A 17,428-nucleotide genomic window follows, 5' to 3' on the forward strand; every position below is an offset into this window, starting at 1 on the left:
AATAAACTTAAAAAAAATTAAGCTGTGTCGTCCAATTATGGCAGCCACTAGCCACATGTAGCTATTTTAAATTTAAATAAAATAAAAAATTTTTAAGTTCTTTGGTCACACTAGCCACATTTCAAGGACTCAATAGTCTCATCTGGCTGGCAGCTACTATATGGGACAGCACAGATGCAGAACATTTCCATCATGATAGCAAGTTCTATTGGACAGTGTTGACTGAAAAGCTTGAATCCAAGTCAACAGCTTCTTCCTTTTACTGGTAGGAAGAACATAAGGCACCATGTTGTGTGATTTGCTCTGGTCACACCTGACGAGGCCAGGATTAAGACTTCCTTGTCCCAACACTATCCCACCACCAAGTCCTCTGCTGGAGGCCAATCAAGGGCCTTTTCCCTACATGGCAAGGTACTATACTGTGTGTTTTTCTTAAGGCCAGCCAAAAGTTTTCCTGGCTAAACTGGCCATCTCAAAAGCAGGACACTTCTGCAGAGTCCCTGGAGAATCAGGGCCTCAATGAGTGCTGCCTAGAGAAGATTTCAACTAAGGGATCAGTCCACTGAGGTGTAAGTCAAAGCTAGATAGAGCTATTATTTTAAGCATAAGGAGTATGACAAACAAATCCCATTTTACTAACTCACCTGTGTTGTCTAAATACAAGACAAAGTTAGAAAGCTTTACTCCTGCCTCTGAAAGTAATTAACCAGTTACAAGACCCTTAAAATTGGCATTTATATTTCATATACTCTTCTGCAGTGAGTCATGTTTTCACAAGGACATCCCTGCACTGAAAATGCTTCTTCTTTCCCAAGAGGCAGAACTTAAAAGGGAAAAAGGACTTGTCTAACCTGAAAATGTACCTTCTCAGGCAACTCAATTAGGACAGGCCCATTCCTGCAGGCTTGTCCTCCTTTGCTTCTATTAAGTGAGCTCTTAATGCTTGGGAAATAGTAAAAGTGACTATAAACCTCCTGTCTATGCTACATAGGAATCCACAGCTCAGCCTAAGTTGCCTTTGTTTACAACAGGCATGGGCCTCAAAATGCCCCCAAGTCCCAATCAAAAAGAATGAAATCTTGCCATTTGCAACTACGTGGATTATACTAAGTGAAATTAGTCAGAGAAAGACAAATATCATGACTTCACTCATATAAGGACTTTAAGACACAGAACAGATGAACATAGGGAAGGAAAGCAAAAATAATATAAAAACAGGGAGGGGGACAAACACGTAAGAGATTCTTAAATATGGAGAACAGAGGACTACTGGAGGGGTTGTGGGAGGGGAGAAGGGATAAATGGGTAAGAGGCATTAAGAATCTACTCCTGAAATCACTGTTGCACTATATGCTAACTTGGATATAAATTAAAAAAATAAATAAATAATTTTTAAAAAATGCACCCAAGTCCACACCTTGAGTGTGCTGATGCACTGCTTCATGCATCCTATTACTAATTCAACCAAGAAGCACAAGTCCACACCTTGTCTACCCATAAAGGAGTCAAGGGTGTTGATGCAGTGGTTTCATGCATCCTATTACCAATTCAACTAAGGGGCCCTCTTTGTCTAGGGTATCACTATTGACCACGCTTGAAATGCACAGGCCATTCTCTGGGCAACTAGCTGGAGAAAGACTAAGCCTGAATACATGTATTTCTTCTTCTGAAGAACACTTTCTAGTGCTAATCATTTAACAGGCTCCTTTTTATGCTTCAGTTATGAATTACTCCAACTTCAAAACTATAAGGAAGCACATGAATAAGTACAGAGGTCTAGCCATGGGCTTTGTTAAAAAAAAAAAAGGAATACTGCTTAAGAGGATGAATTACTACACAAAACTAGTTCTAAGCTTCATATGAATGTCAAGACTAAAAGCTTATTTTGATCAACTTATCTTATTCTTGTCAATTATTTGACCTTGGGGATATAATAGTACCAGATACTATTAAATGTCCTCTCATATGACTGAGATAGCTATTATCCCTACTGTTACAGATGAGAAACTAAGATCAGAGTTGTGACTTGCTTAAGGCCACCCAGCTAACCAAGTTTATCTAACTCCAAAGTCTAGATTTCAAGCATGTAAGCATGTGGACTTTGTCAACTTTCATTCCTCCTAAAAATGTGAGGCTAAAAAAAATTTTTTTTCTTTAGTTAAAAAATAAAATAAAAATGTGAGGCTCAAAAGAAGGGTGAATTTTAAGTCTTACTTTATTCCACTGGTTTTGTAACTTTAGTGTATATCATATCACCTGATTGGCTTGTTAAAACCTAGATGGCTAAGCCCCCACTCTCAAGAATTTAGGCCAGTAGGTCTGGATGAGCCCAATAATTTACATTTCCTACAAGTTCTCAAACAATGCTGATGCTGATCAGGAAATCATGCTAGAAGAACCACTGCTCTATTCACATCCTCCCATGTCAATCAGTGCCATCAGTAGCTAAAGACCACTAAATTGTACCCATACCTCCACTTACCTTCTAAAAGTCCCTGTCTTAACCATTTGGGGGATATTAGTATGAAAACAACCTCTTGCTCTTTGTGCTTTGCTTAGTCACCCAATCCTAAAAGATGACATCAGGATCAAACGGCTTGTTAAACATGGAAGGAGGAGAAAGAATTAGGATTCTGATGAGATAAATAGGAAAACAGCTGCAAAGTCAGTTAACTATCTCTACTATTTAGGTGAATTACTCGTTGAAAGAAGGTATTTAGAGTAGGATAAATATAATCCTTTTATAAACATATACTGAAAAACACTGTTCTGGTCCTTAAAAAATCCCGTAAACTGAATAGCTTAACCAATGGAGTACCCTGAACAAATGAAGCAAAAACATACATCTTAACGCAAGTAAGATAGTAAAGTCCAGATAGATCAGTTTCTCCAAAGATGATCTGTGGTCTCATGTATTAATCAGAATCATCCAGGATTGTTAGATATGTATTAAAAATGCAGATTTCTCAGTCTGTGCCACTACAGAATCAACTTAAGAGGTTTAGGCCTAGAAATATGTATTTTTACCAAGTACTCCCAGGTGATTCTTAAGCATTTTAGCTCGACAACAATGAAAAGTTAGTGCAGGCGCGCTTGGCTGGTTCAGTTGGTGGAGCAGGTGACTCGATCCTGGGGCTGTGAGCTCCAGCCCCATGTTGGGTGTGGAGATTCCTTAAAAATAAAATCTTTAGGGGTGGCTGGGTGGCTCAGTCAGTTAAGTGTCCGACTTTGGCTCAGGTCATGATCTCACCATTGTGTTCAAGCCCCGCGTTGGGCTCTGGGCTGACAGCCTGGAGTCTGGAGCCTGCTTCGAGTTCTGTGTCTCCCTCTCTCTCTGCCCCTCCCCCGTGCTCGCTCTCACTTTCTCTCTCAAAAATGAATAAATATTTTTAAAAATTAAAAAAGTAAAATCTTTACAAAAGAAAGAAAGAAAACTTAGTGTAAAACTCTCAATTTTTCTCACTGGATTTTCAACCAGCAAATAAGCTAGGAGAGAGAGGGGTTCCCACTTCACAATTTAAACATTTGTTGAAAGCATCTGTACTGTCCACACAGGATGAGATCGTGCTCTTACACACTTCCTAGTAAATAAGCAAAACATGTAAATTTCTCCAGTCTAGAAAAAAAAAAAATGGAAAAAGAGGACAAGAAAGGCTCAAAGCCAGAGAAAAGTGATTACTTATAGCTTGGGATTAAGTGGTGTTTGCAGACAGACTGCACTTAGAAAGGAAAAGGAGTATCCAAAACTATGCCTTCAGTACTAAAATAGGCGAAGATGTTGCTAACCTTCAAGGAGTTTTTAATACTTAGTGCCTTCCCAAATAGGTAGTAAAATGGATACATACTGGGGATACTTATCCAACTGTACCAAATCCTAAAGACTAAGGTATTCCAGGGTAAAAAGAAATACTTTAACAAAACAGGACTATAGACTTGTGGGAGAAGAATACACACTGATTAATTTTTGGGAAATAGAGTTGTTGTGGAACGACTTTTTTTTTTTTTTTTTTTTTAAGGGGGAGCGAGGGGGCTGGGGGACAGAGAGAGAATACCAAGCAGACTCCACACTTTATGCAGTGCTCAATCCCATGAACCATGAGAGCCATGACCAAAGCTGAAATCAAGAGTCGGACACTCAACTAACTGAACCACCCAGGCACCCCAAATCAAGTTTTCAATAACAAAATTGCGTAACAAAATTATCTTCACCTTTGTACAATAGCACTGACTAGCATGCATATTTACATATGTGCAGTGAGTATGGATTCTGCTTAATATACTGGTAGTCTTACTGATGCAAACACTTCTACTGTTTTCAGTCTCTTATGGACCCAATTGAATCACACTGTACTGTAACTTTAAACTATTCCCCTAAAAACTGGAGCCTAGCACAAACACTATCTGACATCTAAATTCTACAGATTAGCTCCAGTCCTAAAGAAGTGCTATAGTGTTTTCAGGACTATAGGAGGAAAAATTTCAGCTTGTTTGCCCAACTAGAATCTGTTTTTCTACAGTTTGCTAGCAAACAAGCATTCTCTGCTAATATACAACTCTCCTGACATTCTGAGATTAGGAAGATGCTAACATTTATAAAGGACTATAAAGTTCTGCTTAAGTGTCTATTTTTATATCACACTGCATTCAAGGGAGAAAGGAAGTGATTTGATTTTTAAGGGGAAAAGGTAATAATTATGGTCAAACCACCACCAGCTGAACTTGCATTGAGGAAGCTAACTGGAGACCTCTCAGAGCTGGGGGTCTGGCCTTGGAGAGCTTTCTGCTTGGAAGTCAAGTGTAACAAGCCAGCAGTTACAAAGCCTAGACAACTTCTGTTCCTCCTCCCTGCTTTTGTTTTCTTTTCTGGTTAACTGGAACCATGAAAAATTAACAAATAGTCTCAATTCTCTGAGAGACTCTTGTTTCTTCATTTCTGTTGTTAAATAGCAAGCACTAGTGACATTGCATTCATTCTTGTGAAAACTCACTGTAAGAATAAGCATGGTCAGTCTAACATTTAGTCTCACTTTTCCAGTATTCAGATCACTGGAAGTAATACCATTATGTACTCTCAACCTTCTTCTGAGGAGTTTAATGCCTTTCATACCAAGACACTTCATGGATTAGGAAGCAGTAAAAATAGTAATATATTTAAACTGCTTCACAAAATTAGTTTCCCAGGACTTTAAGTACTAAGTCTAATCTCAAAGATCTTAGTTCTTCAAGTTTCTGAAGATGGTGATTTTACTCTATTTCAGGCAACTGAGTTCAAGAATTTTAACCATTTCAAGCAAATACTTGGATTGGCTATTGTCACACGGATCTCTTGCACACAATGTGAACAGTGGTAGTCACTGATAAATCTACCAGTTTAGGGAAACCTGAAAACTACTTCTCTACAACTCATGCAATACTGTTGTCTAATAATGAGAAATCCATAAACAGAACTTTTAACTTCTTCTATTCCAGGTGAAAGGATTTAATGAGTTTACAGGTATCCTAAAAAAAACTTCAAATAGAGATGTCCCTCTTTCACTGACAGTTAAGTATTCACTGATAGAAAGTACCTTCCATCCCATTTAACCTACGTCAGGAGCCTTTATACTGTGGCCCCATGAAAAAGATGGCATCTCAACAGAGGAAGTGAGTGTACAGACCTACAAGTACTCACTTCAAAATGTTCATTCTGAGAGCCATATGGATTTGTCTCGTTCATCTGTGTCTAGTCGTTACTGGTATTTACTTTCCGAATGTTTGAACAAATGAATATAGCAGCTTAAATTTTCCATTTGCAATTAAACATGAAATTTTTAGTTTTCTGAGTAGATCTATAAATATTGCACCATCCCAAGTGCAAAGGGGGAAAAGTTACTGGCTGCCAAAGATTCTTAAACTGCAATTTAACTCTGAAAAACAAAGTGGTTTGTACACAAAGTCTTACTGTCCTGAGCTCATCTGGATTCACAGCAACAATATCATATTCAAAGCTCCCTGGCGACCCTCCCCCTTGGGTACCCCAATTTAAAAATTAAAGATATTCCCTTTGCACAAAAGACTAAAGTAATCTCTGAAAAAGGTCTGGGTTTTGGATTTTTCTTTTTTAAGATGTGGCAAGGAACTAAGATTCTGTTTTAAGTGTCACCTTTTCTAAAGTGATCTTCACATGCTCTTTAATCCTCAATCTTGAGTTAAGTATTAGACCTAGTTTACAGGTAAGGAACTAAGGCTTGGAGATTAACTTGTTCAAAGATCTCACTATTGAAGCACAAGAACTTAAATTCAAATCCCCCTTGACTCAATCTCTGTCCTTTACACTCTATCATGATTTGATGGGGACACACACACACATCACACAGATAGACACAATCATCACCCCCCTCCCTCAACCATTCACATTCTGAATCAGGAATAAAAAAAAAAAAAAAAAGGTAAGAGAAAGAAGCCCAAGCTTTGAAGACTTTAATCCAATCTTGGACATTCTCACATACCGAGGGCAAAAGAGCCATGCAGTATTAATAAACAGTCACTTACTCTAGATTTTTTTTTCACATACTTTAGGAACCATATGTTCCTGGGGCACCTAGGTAACTCAGTCAGTGACCGACTTCAGCTCAAGTCATGATCTTGTGGTTCGTGGGTTCAGCCCCTGCATTGGGCTCTGTGCTGACAGCTCGGAGCCTGGAGCCTGCTTCAGATTCTGTGTCTTCCTCTCTCTGCCCCTCCCCTGTTCATGCACTCTCTCTCTCTCTCTCAAAAATAAACATTAAAAAACAAAACAGGGGCGCCTGGGTGGCGCAGTCGGTTAAGCGTCCGACTTCAGCCAGGTCACGATCTCGCGGTCCGTGAGTTCGAGCCCCGCGTCGGGCTCTGGGCTGATGGCTCAGAGCCTGGAGCCTGTTTCCGATTCTGTGTCTCCCTCTCTCTCTGCCCCTCCCCCGTTCATGCTCTGTCTCTCTCTGTCCCAAAAAAATAAATAAACGTTGAAAAAAAAATTTAAAAAACAAAACAAAACAAAACAACAATAACAACAACAAAAAGCCATGTTCCGGACACGTTTATCTTTGAAAACTTTAAAAATGTTTATTTATTTGGGGGGGGGGGAGTGAGTAGGGGAGGGACAGATAGAGAAGAGAGAATCCCAAGCAGGTTCCATGCTGTCAGCACAGAGCCTGACATGGGACTCAAATTCACGAACCATGAGATCATGACCTGAGCGGAAATTAAGAGTCAGACACTTAACTGACTGAACCACCCAGACATCCTGAAAATTTTATCTTTGAAGACTCTTTAAATCAACACACATTTAAAAAAATAAAATAAGACCCTGTTTTGTAATTTCTCTCCTATAAAATTATTTTCTCTGGCCCACGTTTAACTGAATATTAAGTCTGAAGTCTGCTCCTGTTGTGATGCTTCTATGATACTCTTTTTTTCTTAATTTTTTTAATGTTTTTTGGGTTTTTTTCTGTTTTTTGAGACAGAGAGAGAGAGAGAGAGAGAGCGAGCGAGCATGAGCAGGGGAGGGGCAGAGAGAGAGACACACACAGAATCCAAAGCTCCAGGCTCTGAGCTATCAGCACAGAGCCCAACGGGGGGCTTGAACTCACAGACTGTGAGATCATGACCTGACGCCCAACCGACTGAGCCACCCAGGCGCCCCTGTGGTACTCCTTTTTTATCAATGGTGTATCTACTAAGATCCATCTGGCTGAATCTAACGGACATTTGTAAACATATCTGCAACTGACTTTGGTTTATTTTCTTTAAGGAGCACTTTCCAAGTAACAAATTCAAGGCAATTCAATAATCAGCATTAGCTAGACTTATGAGCCATTATCGAAATTTCTGCTTACTAAATAAACTTTTTCATGGACTCTCCCAAATGCCTATACTCCTGCATAACTCTTAACATGGAGTTTACTATTTAAGTTCTCATACTTAAGTTTTATTATTTTTTTAACGTTTTTTTAATTTATTTTTGAGACAGAGAGAGACAGAGCATGAACGGGGGAGGGTCAGAGAGAGAGGGAGACACAGAAACTGAAACAGGCCCCAGGCTCTGAGCTGTCAGCACAGAGCCCGACGTGGGCTCGAACTCACAGACTGTGAGATCATGACCCGAGCTGAAGTCGGACGCAACCGACTGAGCCACCCAGGCACCCCTTAAGTTTTATTATTTAAGGCATTCTGTTGCCAAGAATGAACTATTTCACAGGAAGTTGAGTTGGTCACTATAAGCAGTACGTGAATAAATGAAAAATGTAGGTAACTCTTAGATACTTTCAGTCTTCTGAGTTTAAAATGTTTTGGGGCAAGAAGTAAAATAGTGGCATTTGAAAAAAAAAACATGTTGACACAAGAAATACTGAGTTTTGTTGTTAAGAAAAAAAAAAATCGCAGGAACACCTGGACGGCTCAGTCAGTTGAGCATCTGACTCTTGATATCAGCTCAGGTCATGATCCCGACAGGGACATGGGACCAAGCCCCTCATTGGGCTCCATGCTCAGCATGGAGCCTGCTTAAGATTCTCTCTCCCTCTGCCCCTCTCCTCTGCTCACACCACTCCCTCTCTAAAATAAAAAAATAAAAAAAATCATCAACAATGAACTTGGCATTTCACTTATTAAATGCATCTAATAAAGATAAAACTCTGGGTACTTTTTTTAAAATTGAAATATAATTGACATATAAGCTCTGGGTATCTTTAATAGAAAATCTATAGTTCTATTAAAGGGTTGAGAAATTAGCTACAGCAATATGTTTTTTTCATGTCTAAGCCCATCTCCCCTGAAAAAGTAGTTCTTTCAGCAATGACAACCTTGCCTTATTCTTAGAAAAGTAGGAACCAGATACACATTTGGCTCCTACTTAGCCCAAACCTACATATAGATACACCACCTTTCCTTTTATAGTGGTTGCTTAACAGTCAGAAGACATCAGTGTAGGCTGTGAAGTTCAGTTAGATAAAGACTCAACCAACTCTAGGTATATATGCTACTGTTCACTGTGTAAATGTCAGGAAGATTTAAAAGGTTATCAGGGAATACCAGTGAAGGAAGGAAGGAGTCACCAACAACAGTATGTCAAACCTAACATTCAAAATAAAGATCTATTTCATAATAGAAGCTGTCTGACCAAAGCTTAAATTGTAAAATATGGACAAAGAGGCACATTATACACTTATAAATTCTCAATAGCTTGTGAAGCATAGAAATACCATCCTTATCTACAGATAACAAAACAAAATTTGGCAGCCCAAGTTAGGTTTCATACTAAGAATAGGGACTTACTTAGATTTTTCTACTCCAATTTTCTATTTTACCACAGGTGCTCAAGAAAGTACTCCCCACAGCCTCCCTCTTCATCACTTATACCCGTCAGTCGCACTCTGGTTCCAGCCTTTACACCAAATCATCTCTTGAAGACTTAGCCCTCCAGGTGCAAGGGGTCTAAACTTTCTCTACCAGCACATAAATTAAGGGAAGTCTGTGACATCTATACCAGAAGCTTACCAACTACAGTATGGGATTTCCATAATCTAGACCAGGTAATATGCTACCAAAAAGAGGAGTTGAGAAGGTGTAAAAAGCAAAATTTTCCCTTCTTGGTCTCAGCTTCTCCCATAAACCTGTACAATCTGTACTATTCCCATTAAATTCCCATTTAATGAATACAAAAATGTGATGTCTACTAAGCTCTCAAAACGTGTTTCTTTCCTTCCACTTCCCCTTCTACTGCCTAGCAAGAGCTCAGATAACACACTACAAATGAAGAGGCTATCTTATAGGAGTTGGGTAAAGTAAAGGGTCTTAGCCAATGAGATCCCCTAATCCACTGATCTTGAAACCTGCGACGTTTAAGTTCTGCCCAGCCAGTATTCTGCTTACAAACCTTTCTAAATCTAGGCATTCGTATGGTAATAAGATTAAAATCTGGACTTTTTACAAAATAGCAAAAGGGTACATTTCTTTTTTCTTTTTTTTTAAGTTTATTTATTTATTTAGACAGAGAGAGTGCAAGCAGGGATGGGGCAGAGAGAGGGGGAAAGAGAATCCCAAGCAGGCTTTGTGCTGTCAGCACAGAGTCCAATGCGGGGCTCCAACTCACGAACTGTGAGATCATGACCTGAGCCAAAACCAAACGTCAGATACTCAACCAACTGAGCCACCCAGGCACCCCCAAAGGGTGCATTTCTAGTGTACTCTAGTGCGGATTAACCTACACCTTAAAACTTTTCAGGGGGATGGGGGAAGGTGAATTCCAAACAGCCAAAGATATCTTCTCCAAGAAAGATCCCAGCATCTATCTTTGCTAGGCTGTGCTAAGAAAAATGCAAATATTGAGACCAAGAGTTGGCTGATTTGTTTTTGTTCTTAAAAAATAGGAAAATGTCAGATACCCAGGGATCTATTAAACCTGTTCTCAACAATATCAACAAAGACAAGAGAATTAAAGTCCCCAGTAATGCTGACTGCTTTAACACCTTTTGTTGGAGCTTCTCTAGGTATATCTCAGGAATGTTAATGAACTAGTTCTTTGGTTCCTCCAATCCACAGAAACAAAGTTAACTTCAAAGGCTCAGAGAGGAATGAACAGCCTGGTAGAGTTGCACCTCTACCCTAAATCTAATGCACCTCTACCCTAAATCTAATGCACCTCTACCCTAAATCTACCCTAAGCCCTAAGAGGGCATGGAAGGAGATGTAAATAAAAATATCTACTATAAATTTCAGAAAAATTACCAAGAACAGTATACAAAGGTAAAGGTGGCAGTGAGATAACTTAGATATAAAAACTTAAGCCAACAAATTAAATAGAATACCATCCAAAAAGAAATTTAATACCTAAGTTGCTTATGTCCCTTTGAATTTCTTGATTAAAATTTTAGAGACATAAATGACAAAGACATTTAATAGCTTGATACTACAATCTATATACCTGAAGATATACTTGACATAATCAGCAAAATCACTTCTCAGTTTGAAAAATACTTAGCATCTTTCTTGAACATACAGAATAAAAATCATGTTAAACAATACCTGCTACTAAGCATACTGTCATTTCCTATAACCCTACCAAAAATAACCATTAATATCTAACATATTCTACGAGCTTTTTTCCACCTAATAATAAAGCCCAGGCTTCCATGCTACCCGTCCTCCCTCCCTCCCCCCGGCAATCTTTAACCCCCTCCACAGTACCCAAGCACTGGTGCTATCAACACAGAGCATACATACAACGCACACCTAGATAGGCAGGTTGTGGGGGAAGGGCAGAGGCTGGCAAACGCTAATTATTCCTTGCCTCTCTTTAGATTTCCCACTTCGATGACTGGTCTGGTGCCATAGGGATAGAAAGCTGTATCTCAAACTTGGATTTACAAGACAAGGAAACAGAGAAAAGACTTGTGCCAACTATTACTACTCAAAGTTTAATCACAATCTGAAAGCTTCCTTTAAACACAATACTTCATTCACTTCTTAAAATCCAGTTAGGAACTTCTCCCATCCCAACCTTTTTACCTTAAGAAGCCAATTCTCAATTCTCAATAGCCCAAATACCCTTGTTATGCAAAGTTAATGGCTCTAAATATTTAAGAGGCAGATTATCTAAACCACAGGACACGGAAAAGTCACTCAACTGACTCTCCCATATACAGAAGCGATGAATTGACTACCTTTTACCTTCTTTCAAAAGGGTGTTTTTTTTTTTTTTTAACCTCAGGGTCCCATATCAAATATTCAAGCATTTCCATAGCCTCATTCAAAACTAAACAATTACACTTGAATCCTTTTTTCCAAATATAGCTAGAACTTTATTGGAGTTCAACATAGTTTCATATGGGAAGGATGAAATCCCTCACAAAAACATACTTCTGGGGAAAGAACTCTGCATCTGATAAAAATCAGGTTTTATTTTGTACTAAAAATGTGGCTAAAGTTGTTAAAGATCCATAACATACATATGCATTAATACCCAATTAATACAACACGCACAAATTCAGTATAATCTGAAGCCTCCTAAAATGAAATATATCCATGAAGTACAATAGAATCATTTCGCATACGCTTAGCAGAGGATAACTGTTATAATTGATATACGATACCAAGCTTTCTAAAACATAGATATTTTTGCCCCCCCCCCCCACACACACACACATATGCTGAAAACAAACAAAAAAACCCCAATGGCCTAATTTTGGAATAAAAGAGTTAAAGCATGTGAAGAATCCCTGGCTCTTTCTTGTACATGGTATAAATGGATACCAATTCACTAGGACCCAGAACAAATTAATGAATCACTCCTTCAAACTCTCACAATTCCTCATTTTCATGCTGATGTTAAAAAAAGTCAGATAATTCTTTTTTTTACTACAATTGGTAAGTGAGATTTGGGGACTAACTCTGGGTTTGTATTTTCCATTTTACCTACTTTGGTAGAAAAGTAGGAGCTGGTGTCATCAATATTACCTAGTTTCACCTTTCAAACTATGAGGTGTTTCTGATTCCTTTAATAACTCCTGGATTTTCTTGTTTTACCAGCAACATCGGAATCTGAAATTTGTCTGGAAGTTCTGATATGCTAGTAATCTAAAAAACACATGTTGACAAGCAACTTTGTTTCAAGTCTAAATAGTATTAAGATGCTACAGTAGTCACTAATTCTGAAAAGATGCCCCAAGGAGTCTAGCTGTAGAAAGAAAAACACTGGAGCCTGATACTTAAGTGCTTCTGGATTGAGCAAGAAGATGTGCCAGATGTCATTTGAAGGCGCCATCAGTTTGCAGTTTTAAAAATGTGATGGTAACCTTCAGATAGCCACATCATCAGTCTTCCCACCCCCCACCTCAACCTGCAACTAACAGCATAGAAATACATCTGTCTGCATCAGAAACAATTTATATTTAATTCTTCCATACAATCCGAATCTATTAAGCTAAACCAGAATCAACACAAGATGATGTCAAATTATGATCCCATATAACATTGCTTAGAATAGTCAGTCACTGATGGAATCAAGCATTATACTTTGCTCATCCCAAGGAGGGAAGAACCCCACAAATGCAAAGTGGATGGGCAAAAACTTGAAACAGCAGAAGGATCACTAACCCCCAACATGATGTTACCATTTTCAACTCTGCGGATAACCTGGCAATTACTGTAATAATGACTCAGACCCACCACAGTTAGTGCTACCAACACCTAGGAAAAAGGTAGTCAAAAGATTATGGTTTCTACTACTGAAACTCCAAGCTCACCATCAATATTTTAAATATAAAAGCATTTCACAAATAACAGATTTTCCCAGCAGTTAAGCATGGGCCAGAATGTTGTGAATTTCAAATGAACAGCAACAGTTTTAACTATTGTAAAGAATGAACTCCAAAGGGCATAAAACCTTTCAGATCTTAAGGGACGAGGGCAGGCAGAATGAGGGATGTTAGTATATATGAACTTCCACAGTTATCTGTAAGTTCAGCTAAGTCCACTTACAATCATGCTACAGCAAACTCTTCTTAATACAAAGATCAATAATGACATGTCTGTGTACAATTAAACACTGATTTTTATTTTTTAAAAACAGTCTTTCACGGTTACATAAATCAATCACTTGTTACCTGGCTATTACTTAATAGAGCAAGCACACAGTTACTAACACTACACCTTTCTTCTGAACAATATTTACAAAGATAATTAGTCCAGTGTCAGACACTTACGGTGGTAGGGAGGCAGTTAAAATGCTTTTTCTCTTGAAGGAGTAGGTTAGTTAAAAAGTAAGCAAATGACAAACTAGCAAATCCTTCCCTCCCACATTTTTCAGCTCTGTAAGAAAATAGAGATGTTCAGCTTTTAATTTTGTCATACTACAATCACATATATAGCATACTGGCTACACCTGGGAGCTTTGGAGTGCCCCACTCCCTGCCCTTGGGAAAGCTAGTAAACATACTAAGCCTCAGTTTCCCCATCCATAAAACAGAGATAACAGTATTTAACTCATAAGGTCCTTCCAAGGACTAAATCGAATTAGATAATCCATGCAAAGAGCTGAGATTCGTGCCAGGCAGACAGTAAGTATTCAACAAATATTAACAATTACTGCAATTACAAGTGATCACATTCTAGAAGTCAATATAGTCGGTTTCAATCTCTATAAAAACAGCATTAAAGATCAACAACCCACCCAGCCCACAATCATTCACATACTCAATAGTTCCTTTGTATAATTTAAGTGAGCAACATGGAGAATAACATTGATGAGAAAGGACTAAACTTTCTTTCACTACTAAATACATGACCTACTCAGCCTGGTCTTAAAGTCAAAAGAACACTTTTTCTGTTTTGCTCCTACCTTCCCCGAAGAGGTCAAAAGGACTCTGTACAAATCCTCACCTGCCACGTCCTTTCTTTGCTCCCACATCCCTAAGAAACATCTACACTCTTTTCCGTTTTCTGAACTGCAGGGGCCTCATCTCCCTTTTAAAACCCTGATAGGCTAGCTCAACATAGTTAAGAAATACTCCAACCCCTGACACTCAGCACCTAGTCTTGCACAACACTCAGAAGTCACCTCCTCTGAGAAATTTCCCCACCCCCAGACAAAATTAAGTCCCCTAGTTTCTCAAAGCATTTTGGGTATACATATGCCTTAGCACCCACCTTATAATTAACTAATTATGTCTCTCTCGATAGACTGAATTGAGGGCAAGAGAAGCGTTGTGGCCAAAGGTTCAGCTCTAGCACTATGCGCAGTGTTTGGCACATATCAGGTGCTCAAGAAATGCAACATGTGAATTTAACCAGAATCTTTCCTTTCAGAGTCCCATCTCTTGCTAGATGCCCCATTACAAAACCTGAACATAAGGCTGCTCTCAGTATACCAGGCTAACACGATGGACTGCTGATTACAACATCAGAAAACATACTCATCAGCTTCTCCCATTGGAGAGGTTCCCGGAACCCAAACTCAATTGAGCAGGATTATGTACCATCAGAATCAGTGGGAATTCCCAGCACACTACAGAGGGTACTTTTCTCCTTCAATAAGATTGTTGAAAAGCCCTCAGGGTGAGCTTTTTATTGGGGGAACTCTTCATTAAGTGAAGTGGAAATACTCAAAGATAAATAAATGCCTCGATTTGGCTGAAAAGGGGTCAAAATCATAAAGTTCTGGGAAAAGCAAGCTAGCTCTTGATTCCTGAAAAACAGAGACCTCCAAAAAAGAACAGGAAGCAGGGGTGGGTGCTGGTCACTCTCTTTGTTTCAATGAATAAAATCTCTTTTTCTTCCATACAGCCCAAAAGAAAAGGCCAATACACCAAGTCCAGATGAGATGCTCAACAATCTTTCCTCCTGACAAGTACACTAAACTGAGGTTCTTTAAAAAATAAAAAAAAAGGAAGAAAGAAAAAAGGGGGGGAAAGTGCTGCCTTAGGAACCTCAGCCACAATGAAAAGTTCCAGTAATACTTTAATTAAAAAAAAAAAAAATCTATCTCCCTGGGTCCAACATTTACATTGGACGGCCCACACACTTGCAAACTTTCTGAAGGGAGGAACTACTACCTTCGCAAAGAACACAACTTGGGAAAAACAATCTCAAAATATGAAGAACTCCACAAAGGGCAGCTTTAGTTTTAGAACCATAATTCCCATCACAAACAACTTACACCATCACCACCCCCAACCACCACCAAATTCAACAGTTGCCGGAGGATATCTTTCATTCTGGAAACAGAAAAGGAAACAAACAAGCAGCAGAAAGGGAATAACCCCCAAAATAAAGTTCTCTTTGGAAAAAAATTGTAACAATTCAGTCTCCCACCCTTCCCTCTCTGGTGAAGTCTATGATTTATACGGCTTTGCTCTGCAGAAAGCTCTTTCTGGGCAGCTCAAGGAAAGAGCCGAGGGAGGGAGAGAAAGAGACACAGGCACAGAAAGGAGAGGAGAGAGAAAAAGAAAATGGCGCAGAGACTAAGTCCCGACTGTCGACAAGGCGACTTTCCCGGGAGGAATCCCGGCCGGGAAAGGCTGCCCGAAGCCCGGCGGCGGGCGACGCCGGGTCTCCGTTGCCCCCTCTTGGGGGGGCCGTGATCTGGGGGTGCTGGGGTCCCCGGAAAGGGGGTCCAGAGGCGGCCCGATGGGAACAATGGGGCCGGTGAGCGAGGAGCCGGGACTTAGTCTCTGGGACGCCATGTCTGTCCTCTGCCCGGCTCCAGCGGGGCGCGGGGTAGGCGGCCGGCGGCGGGAGGACCTGGGGTCGGGGCGGGGGGCACACTCACCATTCAATCGGAAATCCGCTTCAATCTGGAGAAAGAAAAGAGGGGAAGATGAACAAAACAGGCACATTTAACCCCGCGGGCGGCGAGCGCGCGGAGCCGGGGGCCTAGCCCACCCTGCGCCCCAGGGAGGAAGGGACCCCCGGGAACGGCCTTTAAGGGGCAGCCATTCCCACCCCCGCCACCCCAATATGTAACTTGGCGGCTTTCGTCCTAGGCCTAGCGAGCCCACCTCCGCCGGCCGGCCGCCCCTGGCCTGGGGCTCCGGCCTGTCAAAGCGGCCGGGCCGGGGCCTGCGCTGGGGGTCGCGGAGAGCCGGGGTGGGGCCGGGGCGCCGAGAGGACCGTGCCGAACTGTACCTGGGAATCGTTGTGGAGATGGTCCCCGCTCATGTCGGCCGGAGCGGTGAGAGCGGCGGGCGGCGAGTGGCGCCGAGGAGACGCAGACGGTCGAGACCGGCCTATGCGGGCGGACGGGAGCTCCCGGAGGCTCCCGAAGGCGCGGGTAAGCGGCGGCGGCTGCGGGCCTGAGACTCCCGGTACCGCTAAGGCGGCGACAGCGGCGGCGACGCTGACTGACTGCCGGGCGGGCGGCGAGAGCGGACCCCAGCAGTTGTGTAACAGCCTAAGTTCGCATTTCGGCTCACTGCGCCTGCGCGGCCGCTTTTAAACGAGACGTCGCGACGTCAGAGACTCGCGGAAGGAGGCCGAGGGTTGCGGACCCGCCCCCTCGCGCTTCCAAAGACGGACCAGGCTTTGCATCGCAAGCCCCGCCTCCTGGCCCTTGCGCGCCGCTGTGATTTGCATAAGGAGTCGACTCCTCCCAGGGCCGCCCACCCTAAGCAACCTTCCTTTCGTTTCCCCGCGCCTTTTCTCGGAACGCCGTACTCCTCTGCGAGGCAGTGCGCAGGCGCACCCCAGACCCCGCCCCCGGACCGTGGCCGGCAGCGCGGCCACGTGGTGGGCCTTTAAAGGCCGCGGCGGGACCGCGCCAGTCCCCGGCCGAGCTGCTGTCCTCGTGCTCCTTTTCGTAGCAGCGAATATCTTGGTGGCCTGGCCTCTAGCCCTTCCACCAACTCTTCTTTGCTCGCTAGCCGGGCGCCGAGGCAGCCAGGAGACAGGAGCTCCCGCCCTAGCCTTTGTCCATGCC

At 41.5% G+C, this 17,428-nt stretch overlaps 1 protein-coding gene across 1 annotated transcript in view; it reads right to left on the reverse strand.

Moving 5' to 3' along the window:
- TOP1 (DNA topoisomerase I) overlaps positions 1–16,932 on the reverse strand; it is a 95,317-nt gene extending 78,385 nt beyond the window's left edge. Inside the window, exons 1-2 of the mRNA XM_023251253.2 lie at positions 16,639–16,932; positions 16,283–16,307 (exon numbers count right to left, since the gene is read on the reverse strand). Of these exons, the coding sequence (XP_023107021.1) occupies positions 16,283–16,307; positions 16,639–16,671 (58 nt within the window). The 5' untranslated portion in view covers positions 16,672–16,932. The remainder of the gene's footprint in view (positions 1–16,282; positions 16,308–16,638) is intronic.
- Between the last annotated feature and the right edge of the window lie 496 nt (positions 16,933–17,428).

This window comes from Felis catus, chromosome A3, assembly GCF_018350175.1.
Source record: "Felis catus isolate Fca126 chromosome A3, F.catus_Fca126_mat1.0, whole genome shotgun sequence".
NCBI lineage: Eukaryota > Metazoa > Chordata > Mammalia > Carnivora > Felidae > Felis > Felis catus.